General features: G+C 39.3%; 1 protein-coding gene across 1 annotated transcript in view; it reads right to left on the reverse strand.

Moving 5' to 3' along the window:
- The window catches only part of DEGS2 (delta 4-desaturase, sphingolipid 2), a 63,062-nt gene extending 52,423 nt beyond the window's left edge, over window positions 1-10,639 (reverse strand). The window contains exon 1 of the mRNA XM_044661876.1: window positions 10,558-10,639. Coding sequence (XP_044517811.1) covers window positions 10,558-10,639 — 82 coding nt within the window. The remainder of the gene's footprint in view (window positions 1-10,557) is intronic.
- Between the last annotated feature and the right edge of the window lie 966 nt (window positions 10,640-11,605).

The following is an 11,605-nucleotide window of genomic DNA, read 5'->3' on the forward strand; positions in this document are numbered from 1 at the left end:
TTCACAGAGGTTACATTCTAGTAGCCAGACTATGGAAATCCTTAAATTTCAACATTATCGATGCATTTTTTTCCCTGTTTGGGTTAGTTCCTAGCATAGTGAATTAATCGCTTTGTGTGTGTGTGTGTGTGTGTGTGTGTGTGTGTGTGTGTGTGTGTGTGTTTGGTTTTTTTACTAGTTCATTTATATCAGAGGAGTTTTTTAGTTGTTGTGTGTGTTTTTAAAGCTGGCTTTTGTAGCTTGTCTGGAAGTGGAACTCCCACTTACATTGTCTCTGTAAGGAAAGGCGTTCCAACTTCTAAAAAGTTCACTCCCAAAAGAAATCTTGGAACACAATCTGTTTGGGTGCTAGAGATAGCCTGGGCAGTATAGAAGGGACCAATGGTTCTCCTTTCTCAATTCCATGTGACATCATTCTGAATCAATTCTCTTTTAAATCTTGACAAGTACAAAGCAGGACAAAGAGGCAAGGTATTTTTTGAAGTACTTCCCTTATTTTAGATTCCTAGAGATTTTTATCTTTAGCAAAGTCTACTCCACATGTGAGCCTTAATAAAGTGTCCTTTCAGAGAAGTTAGCACATCTCCAAACGAAAAATAGGAAAAGGGAGTGGCGTGAAGAGGAAAGAACACCTAGATTCTAGCCTAAGCTCTGTCACTAATTTGTTGAGTCTCCTCTCTGATCCACAGTTTCCTCATTTGTAAAATTAGCAAACTATTTACATTGCCTGGCATTCTAGGCTCTCAGCGATTCAATGCTGCCTTTAACTTTCTAGATCAAGCAGAAGACCAGGAAATTTGAATGATAAGAAGATAATTTTTTTTATCTTTATTTTTTAAATATTTTTCCATGTTTCCATGATTCATTTCCTTTCCCTCTCCCCTCCCAGAGCTGACAAGCAATTCCACTGGATTGTATAAATCCACTTGATACTTATTTCCATATTATTCATTTTTGCTATGAGAGCAAACTTTTAAAGTCAAAACCTCAAATCATATACCCATATATACAAGTGATAAGTGATAAGTCGTATGTTTTTCTTTTGCATTTCTATTCCCATAGTTCTTTCTCTCAATGTGGATAGCATTCTTTCTCATAAATCCTTCAGGCATGTCCTAGATTATTGCATTGCTACTGATAGTGAAGTTCATTACATTGGATAGTTTCATGATGTTTCATTTTCTGTGTATAATGTTCTCTTGGTTCTGCTCATTTCACTCTGCATCAGTTCACTGAGGTTCTCCCAGTTTATATATAAATCCTCCAGATCATCATTCCATAGAGCACAATAGTATTCCATCATCATCATCATAAAACACAATTTGTTCAGCCATTCCCCATTCAAGGGACATCCCCTCATTTTCCAGTTTTTTGCCACCACAAAGGCTGCAGCTATAAATATTTTTGTACAAATATTTTTCATTATTATCTCTTTAGGGTACAAACTCAGCAGTGGTATTGCTGGATCAAAGGGCATGAAATCTTTTAAAGCCTTTTAGACATAATTCAAATTGCATTCCAGAATGGTTGGATTAATTCACAACTCTACCAGCAATGCATTAGTGGATGAAACAAGAATTTGAATAGTTCTTTTACTTATTCTCTCTGCATCCCAAGGAAGTGGATTAATGTTAGGAGAAGGAAAGAGGAGGTTGAGGATCAGAAACTCTCTATAATCTCTTCTAACTCTTGCATTCAAATATTCTAGGGATTATACCTACATCAAGAACACTCCCTACTATTTCTGAATCAACAAATCTTGCTTCAACTTGTCTGTATTCCCCCCCAGAGATGTATTAATCTCTACATCTTTGACTTAAAAGAAAAATATGAGAGTGAGGCAATAATAATAATGACAATAATTATATGATCAATAATAATGCTCTCTAAAATTTACAAAGTACATTGAATACATTATTTCATTTGAACTTTATAATAATCTTATAAGAAAAGGACAACAGGTACCTGCAGATGTATATTGTGAGCAGATTTTTTTTTAAATTTTTGTTATCAAGTATTTTAAGTTTTTATATATGTCAAAAGTAACATTCTATTTTTTATATATTTATGTGACTTGAGAATTTTTTAAATTTCCATTCATTTTATTTTTTAAACCCTTAACTTCTGTGTATTGGCTCCTTGGTGGAAGAGTGATAAGGGTGGGCAATGGGGGTCAAGTGACTTGCCCAGGGTCACACAGCTGGGAAGTGTCTGAGGCCAGATTTGAACCTAGGACTTCCCGTCTCTAGGCCTGACTCTCAATCCACTGAGCTACCCAGCTGCCCAATTTCCATTCATTTTTTTTATGTTTATATTTTTATTATATACTTAGTAACCACCATCACCTCAAAAACATATTTAAAGAAATGCATAAGATAAATTTTGTGAAAAACCACAAACTTCCCATTCCTTACAATTTGTCTAAAATACGGAAATTATGTATGTGTGCTAATATAAACATCATCTGCTTTTGAGTTCCCTTTGATTCATTTTATTTTTTTTTAATTTAAACATTTATTAATATTCATTTTTAACATGGTTACATGATTCATGCTCCTACTTTCCCCTTCACCCCCCGCAATCCCCCCACCCATGGCCGAGGCACATTTCCACTGGTTTTGTCATGTGTCCTTGATCAAGACCTATTTCCAAATTGTTGATAGTTGCATTGGTGTGGTAGTTTCGAGTCTACATCCCCAATCATGTCCACCTCAACCCATGTGTTCAAGCAGTTGTTTTTCTTATATGTTTCCTCTCCTGCAGTCCTTCCTCTGAATGTGGGTAGCGTCTTTACCATAAATCCCTCAGAGCTGTCCTGTGTCATTGCATTGCTGCTGGTACAGAAGCCCATTACATTCGATTTTACCACAGTATATCAGTCTCTGTGTACAATGTTCTTCTGGCTCTGCTCCTTTCGCTCTGCATCAGTTCCCGGAGGTCTTTCCAGTTCACCTGGAGCTCCTCCAGTTTATTATTCCTTTTAGTACAATAGTATTCCATCACCAGCATATACCATAATTTGTTCAGCCATTCCCCAATTGAAGGACATAACCTCCTTTTCCAGTTCTTTGCCACCACAAAAAGCGCAGCTATAAATATTTTCGTACAAGTCTGTTTATTTATGATCTCTTTGGGGTACAAACCCAACAATGCTATTGCTGGATCAAAGGGCAGGCATTCTTTTATAGCCCTTTGAGCATGATTCCAAATTGTCAGCCAGAATGGTTGAATCAGTTCACAACTCCACCAGCAATGCATTAATGTTCCAATTTTGCCACATCCCCTCCAGCATTCATTACTCGTCCCTTCTTTCATTTTAGCCAATCTGCTAGGTGTGAGGGGATACCTCAGAGTTGTTTTGATTTGCATTTCTCTAATTATTAGAGATTTAGAACACTTTCTCATGTGCTTATTGATACTTTTGATTTCTTTACCTGAAAATTGCCTATTCATGTCTCTTGTCCATTCATTTTTAAGTTTTGAATTCCATATTCTCTCTCTCCCACCTCTCTTCCACCCATTGAGGAAGTAAATAATGTAGTATCCATTGCATGCATGAAGTTATATAAAATATATTTTCCATTTTAAGCAAATTACAAAAAAATAAAAATAAAGGGAACAGATATGCTTCAACTAGTAGAAAGGGAAAGACATTTGATATGTGTATATTTAAAGGCAGAAAACACTGAGATTAAAAAAAAAAAAAAAAGCAAACCACATATGTAAGATGGCACAGAGATTTGCCTGATTGGAGCAAGAGTAAATAATGAGGGGCAGCTAGGTGGCTCAATTGATTGAGAGCCAGGCCAAGAGATGAAAGGTCCTAGGGAGGTTCAAAGCTGGTCTCAGACACTTCCTAGCTGTGTAACCCGGGGAAACTCACTTAATCCCCATTGCCTAGCCCTTACCACTCTTCTGCCTTGGAGCCAATACACAGTATTCACTCTAAGATAGAAAGTAAGGGTTTTGTTTGTTTTTTAAAGAGTAAACAATGAGGCTAGAGGAGAAGAGTCTCCTAGTTCCCATTGCTTTAGGATCAAATTTATAATATTTAAACAGTCTTATAGCATTTATTCCATTGAATTCATCAGAAACGAATTGGGGAAGGAAACAATATCTCTTTCTTTGAAGGTCTTTATCTCCAGTACCATCTTGTATTGATTGATATTGGACTAGTTAATCTTTAAGGATCTTCCCAGCTCTGATATTCTTTGGCTTTTAGGATTACTGTTTATGTTAGCAACACACTGGGAGTTCAGAAAGGATTGATGGCAATCTGACCAGCAACCACCATAAGTGATTTACTCTCCTATGTTGTTGAGTTGTCTCAGTCCTGTCCAACTCTTCATGACCCAATTTGAAGTTTTCTTGGCAAAGTGTGATTTGCCAATTCTTTCTCTTGCTTAATTTACAAATGAGGAAACTGAAGCAAATGAGGTTAAGTAACCAGTGACACTCAGCTCTTAAGTATCTGAGACCAGATTTGAACTCATGAAGATGAGTCTGATTCTAAGCCCAGTAATCTACTGTGCCACCTATCTGCCAACAACAGAAACATTTTGCTTCTCCATCACCTATCACACTACATTTCTGCTCACTGTGGATTATTAGTCCTAGGGGTAAATCTGTCAAATTGAACCTTGTAAATGTATGACATAAAATGTCAAAGCTGTCAGGGACCTTAGAATTACTGGACATATTAAATCTATTACTCAGAATTGTGCCCAAGGCAAATGCCACAAATCTTAACTGAAACAAGTAGCAGGAAGTCCTGGGAAGACTCTTATTCCAATTTAACTGATAACTTTTTATTTGAACTAATTATTCTTGCTAACTAGGTGCTGTTTCTGCCTCCTAAATTCGGTAAGTGTTCTCAGAACCTAAATTCAGGGCTTTAGGACATCAGGTGCTTGGCATTAGCTATGACTCTGACCATAAAATGGGAGTTGGGAGGGGCAAGGCAAACATTTTTCAAGTGAATTGCACCATAGCCATATTTTTTTAGCTTAAATTACATTTTTTTTCAATTGCGTCCAATTCTTTGCTACCCCATTTTGGGTTTTCTTGGCAAAGAGTGCTTCACCATTCTCTCTCCAACTTATTTTACAAATGAGGAAACTGAGGCAAACAAGGTTACAGAACCTGCCCGGGTTCGCACAGCTACTAAGTATCTGAGGTTAGATTTGAATTTAGGTTTTCCCAAATCCAGGCCCACTGCTCTATCCACTATGCCACGTAACTGCCCTTAAATTATATCAATAGAACCCAAAATTCCAGCCTAAAAGTATATAGAGTTTGAGAATCTCCTATGAAAATGAAAAGGAAAATTTTTGGAGCAAAAACTAGAAAGAACATGGATCTCCTTTTATTTAAAAAAAAAAAGTACAAGTATTTTTGATATGATTAGTAGGGGAAAAATTCCCTTATAAAGTTGCCTTAACAAATAACTAAAAGTCATCTTAAAGTTCAAAATATCCAAGCCTAATAAATTATCATTTTGCTTTTTTTTAAACCTTTATCTTCTGTCTTAGAATTGAAACTAATTGTTTCCAGGCAGAAAAACAATAAGAGCTAGGCAATTGGGGTTAAGCGACTTGCCCAGGGACATACAGCTAGGAAATGTCTGAGGCCAGATTTGAAAAGAGAACCTCCCATCTCTAGGCTTGGTTCTTTTTCCCCTGAACCTTCACAAATTATGTTTTTAATTGAATTAATATCAGTTGGCCAATTGTCTATTCAGACCATTTATTGCCTTGCTCCTATGGAGACTACTACCTCCTATACCATTTTCACCAAACATTATGGCCCAATTAGTATTAAGTATAATATTATCTTATATAATTTCATAGTTAAAGATAAGAAACAGTGCTGGCATTTGAATGTTTTCATGAAAATCTTATTCAAATAAGTCTCAAGGTTCTGTGGACCTGAGTTTGGGAAATGCTGACCTAAACTAGACTCAAATTCTTATAAAGATTTAGGGAACTTGGATCCAAAGAGGAAAATTATTTACCCAACATAAGAAGTCTGAGGCAAAACTACAGCTAAAACCTTAGTCTCTGGGGGCCTTTAGAACCCCAATCCAGTGTTCTATCATCTTATGCTGTCTCTCTCCTATTGTTCTTGCTACCACCCAAGATTAGACCTTCATCAATTAATGTCAGAATCATTATAACAGGTTACTGTCTAGCCTTCCTGCCTCCAATTTCTTCCCACCTCATCCTCAGATCTATCCTACCCATACTGCAGATTCCTAAAATATAGCCAACTCTCATACCCTCCTCAAAAATCACCAGTGGTTATTGCTTCCTGAGTACCATTACATAATTCTGGTATTGAAGCCCCCTCTAATTCCACAATCTGGTTTGACTAGACTTGCCTTTATGTCCTCCCTACTTCAAGTAAACTAAACTAGGATCTACCCAGCAAACTCACCCCATGCTCTCCCATGGTCAATATCTTGCTTATGCTATTCACTGTACTTATAATGCCTGAAATCTACTTGTTGAAATCCTTCCCATCCTTCCAGGATGGCTCAAATACCTCATATTCCTGGAAGCCTCCACTAATCCCCAGCTAGAAGTCATCTATCTCTCCTCTGATCTCTCGGAATACATGTTTCATTTCTGCATGATTGTTCTATTTTGCTTTATATTTGAGGATATCTTGTCTCTTCTACCAGACCGTAACCTTCATAAAAACAGAAACACAATCTTATGTATCTTTCTATCATCTGAAGCACAAGGCCTTGCAAATATTAAGTGTTTACAGTTTTTGCTGAATGAAAGAAATTAATGGAGTGGGAGAGAAAAGCATAGTCTTGCAGAGAGGGGAAGGGGGCAGTACATAGATGTAGGTTACTTTTTAAATGGTGTCAGATAAAGGGTGACATCATAAACACATTAAAGGAAAAAGGAAGAAATTACCTTTTTGGTTTATAGATAGGGGAAGAATTCAAACTAAACAAGAGAGAGAGAGGACCCCAGAAAATAAATAAAATTAACAACTTTGATTATATATATTTTTTAAAAGTTTGTACAAACAAAACCAATGCAGCTAAAGTTAGTAAGGAAGCTATTAACTGTAGGGGGAAAATCTTTGCAGCAAGTTTCTCTGATGAAGGGTTCATTTCCAAAATATATAATGAACTGATTAAATTTTATAAGACTCGATCAACCAATAAAACATTTGCTAAGCACCAAGCATGTATCATTCTCTGTATTTCTGGAGATACAAAAAGAAGCAAAAGGCAATCTCTGCCATGAAGGAGCTTACAATTTAATTAGAGAGACAACATGCAAACAAATGTCTAGAAAGCAAAGAAAATATACAGGATATAGGGAGTTAACAGAGGGAAGGCACTGGAGTAAGGAATTGGGTTCAAATCTGGCCTCAGTTACTTCCCAGTTTATGACCCAGGGTGGGCAAGTCACTTAACCTCAATTGCCTAACCCTTGCTGTTCTTCTGCATTAGAATGGAGGGGGAGAGAGAGAGAGAGAGACAGACAGACAGACAGACAGACACAGAGAAAGAGACAGAAAGACAGAGACAGAGAGACAGAGAGAGACTGAGAAAGACACTAAGGAAGATTTCCTATAGAAGGTGGTATTTTAGTTGGAGATTGAAGCCATTCCTCAAATAATAAATGATGAAGAGACATGTACACTTTATAAAGGAAGAAAATCAAGCTATCAATAGCTATATTAAAATGTTCCAAAACACATTAATATTGGAGAACTATAATTCTGAAGATCTACCTTATACCCATCAGCTTGACAAAACTAACAACAAAAATAGAAAATGACATTTTGGAGGGGTTGCTGGAAAACAGATATATTAATGCACTATTGGCAGAGCTATGAATTGATACAGCCATTCTGGAAAGCAAATTGGAAGTGTGCAAAAGGTCACTAAACTTTATCCTAGTGATACTACTATTAGGCCTATACCCCAAAGAGATCAGAGAAAGAAGGCAAGGACCCGTATGTGCAAAATAATTTATCACAGTTCTTTTGGTTGTAGCAAAGTACTGGAAACTAAGGGATCTCCATCAATTGGGTATTGGCTGAACAAATTATGGTATATAATATTTGGTATATAATATAAAGAAAATAATGAAAGGGACAATTGAAATGATACTTGGGAAGACATATGAGCTGATTGGAAATGAAGTGAGGAGAATATATAGTAACAACACACTGAAACAACAAAATTCAAACCAATCATGATTCCAGTAGAGCAAAGGTGAAGCATGATATCCCTCATATGTTTTTTGAATATGGCTAGTCCAACAATTTGTTTTGCTTGACTTTGCATATTTATTTCAAAGGGCTGGGGGTTTGTTTGTTTTTTTCAGTGGTTGATGAAAGAATGGAAAAAAATATATTTTTTTGTTCATTTAAAAAAAAGAACACCTTAATTTGAAAATACTTTGATGTCACATCCTGGAAAGACTCCTGGAGTTGGAGTCAGGAAACCTAGGTTCTTATCCTAGCTCTGATGCTTGCTAGATATGTAATTGTGAATAAAAAAGGATTGAACTTTTTAGAGATAAGTATATTTGCCCTATCACCTACCTCACAGAGTTGCTCAGAGGAAGCACTTTGAAAACCTTAAAGTACCATTATTATATAATTAAAATAAACACAAAATAGGATCAAAAGACTACCAAAAACTCAAAATACAAAACACTATGGTTTTGTTTGAAGGCAACAGTTACAAAGAAATACAGTGTTTCAACAAAACTCACATGCAAAAGAACTGAAGCATATCACCTAAATATCAGTTCTCAGACATCTTGTTAAAAGATTTCTTCTTTTTTAACTGCCTTGGCAAGCAAAAGGAGACAAATGGTCCCAAAATGTGGTTTTAAGACTCTTTTAAAGGTTTACATAATTATAAATCCTTCAAGACCTTTTCCCAAAATTTAGAGTTAAAAATACACTAGAGGCTGTACTCCCTCACCCTCTCCTAGCAAACATACCCATAAAAGTCTTTCAAAAAAGTTTTAAAATAATAAGGACATGTTTTAAGTTTTCCTATTCTTGCCAATTTCTGGTCATTGTTCTACTATGTGTTTACAGATCAGAGTGAATTTGGGGCTGTAGGAGGCAGGAAGGTAGCAGAGAAGGGAACGGACAAGGGAAAGAATCACACATAACTTCCCCAGACTCACACTACAAACTCGTAAAAACTCAGATGCACCTGATGCCTGGCTCCTACCCCTAAACACCAGACTCCCAGACCCACCCAACCCTTTCAAATGCACAGAAAAACACATGCATAGTATCCTGAATTCACACCACCCCATCATCCTCCACCAAAGACCTACTGGACACACCGATCCAGGGATCCAAGCTTTCAGATCTCAATAAGCACAGAGATGCCAACTAGACTTCTCCATAAACCGACCCCAAACCTTCCCTATCTCCAACAAAAAACAAAGAGAAGAGAAATACAGAAAGTCACTGGCGTACCGCCCTTGTCTTGGGGGAGCACGGTCGACTGGTCACTTCCCCAAAATCTCCCGGGCGGCAGTGGCTGGCTGATTCCCTGCCCTTGGTTCTGAGCCCTCGGTGGTGAAAATCATACTGGCTGGGGCTGACATTTGAGCCGATCCGGCCATTCCTGTCCCTCCCTAGCCTCCTGCGCCCCAAGGTTAGATGACTAGGACGGAGAGAGTTGGGTTCCCCGCTGCTGACACTGCTCAGTGAAAAGGGTGGTGAATAAGCTTGACTGACCCACAGACTGCCAGGGCGACATCAGCTCAGGAGTTAGGGTGGGGCAGGGAAGGGAAGGAAAAAAGAATGACCAGGACGTTGACTAAAGCTTCCCTCACGTCCCGTCCCGTCCCATCCCTGGGCGAAAGAGGGTGGGGAGGACGGAGAGAGACAGAGATGGAGAAACTGGGGAGGCAGGGGGAGACATGAGGAGGCAGGGGGAGACAGGGAAAGACAGGGAAAGACAGGGAGAGAGAGAGAGAGAGAGAGAGAGAGAGAGAGAGAGAGAGAGAGAGAGAGAGAGAGACGGGGGGAGAGACAGAGACAGAGACAGAGACAGAGAGAGGCAGAGACAGAGAGACAGAGACAGAGAGAGAGAGAGAGAGAGAGAGAGAGAGAGAGAGAGAGAGAGAGAGAGAGAGAGAGAGAGAGAGAGAGAGAGATTCTACAGCGGTTGGGGGGATGCTAGACCAAAGTCTCAGAAATAACTAGAAGAAACCTTAAAATTTGTCTAGTTCAAACCTTTGATTTTACGGATAGGGAAACTGAGGCTGAGAGAAATGAACAGCCTAAATCGCGCGGTAAGGAAAAGTTGTCCCAGTTCCTCCCGACACCGCGCCAGGCTCAAGGTCTTCATCTACCCAGCCCTACTCACCCACCAAATCTCTCTTGAAGGCATCAGCAGCATCCTGTCACCGCTGCCCTCCGACCCTGCCCTGGGTTTTTACCCCGGGGACTTATCGGAACATCCCACTTGACGTATGTGCCCCCTACTTCCCTCTCCATTCCTGATCCCAGCCCAACGTGGAAGACCCCTTGGGCCAGCCTGATACCTACCCAAAATCTCCTTGCGCCGCTGGGTGTGGGGCTGATCTGTGTAGACCCATTCGAAGTCTCCCCGAGGGATTCTGTTGCCCATGGCTGTTAGGGAAGGTGAGGAGGATAAGCTGACAATCTCTTACCTATGACTGGGGGGTGGAGGAGAAGCCCAGCTTACTTATCTTGGGCACTAGTGGGCAGCCCCGACCTTTTAAGATCGGAGCACACCTGTCGGGGCGGGATCGGAGCGAGGAGGGGGCGGGGCCAACTTCCGTAGCTTGCCCAGGAAGCTCTGGTGGAGTTTTGGGATCTCACCGGCACCGAGACGCTTCCCCTAAAGTTGGAGGTGAAGGACATCCTGGGATGGAAGTGGGAAAGCTCGGATCCCGGGTGCACAGACGAAGACCTGATCATGGGCTGTCCCAGGAAACCAAGTCACTTTTCGGGCTTCCGACGCCTCAGTAAATAAAGGAAGAGAGTTATAGGAGCTGATCGTTATGCAGATCTGCCATTCTATGTTCCACGGGTTCTGACTATGAATTTGTGACCTTGTTCTTGCCTCCCAGGCTCCCTGGAGACAATCTCTGCCCTTCTGGAAGGTGTAGGTGGGAGTTTTGAACGCTCATTTTATTTCACTATGATTAACTCTATGAACTGAAACAAACTTTTTTAAAGGGGAAAAATCGTGCTCCTACTTTATCTAGGGTTCCTGTGCCTTGTTTAATCTGTATACTAATATAAGGAATTATTATTGGCTTTTGTTTTTGTCTGTGGGTTTTGTTTTGCTTTAGGGGTTGTGATTTTTCATTTGTTTAGTTTTTAGCATTAATTGTATATCTCAGGGTACAGCTAAGTGGCTCAATAGACAGTCAGACCTGGATTCAAATATGGCCCCAAACACTTCCTAGATATGTAACCCTGGGCAAGTCACTTGACCCCTGTTGCCTAGCCTTTGCACTCTTCTACCTTGAAACCAGTACTTAGTATTGATTCTAATACAGAAGGTAAACATTTAAAATTTTTTAAATTATATCATGGGGAACTATAATGTGGAGCTTATCATTAC

Source organism: Gracilinanus agilis, chromosome 2 (assembly GCF_016433145.1).
Source record: "Gracilinanus agilis isolate LMUSP501 chromosome 2, AgileGrace, whole genome shotgun sequence".
NCBI classification, from domain to species: domain Eukaryota; kingdom Metazoa; phylum Chordata; class Mammalia; order Didelphimorphia; family Didelphidae; genus Gracilinanus; species Gracilinanus agilis.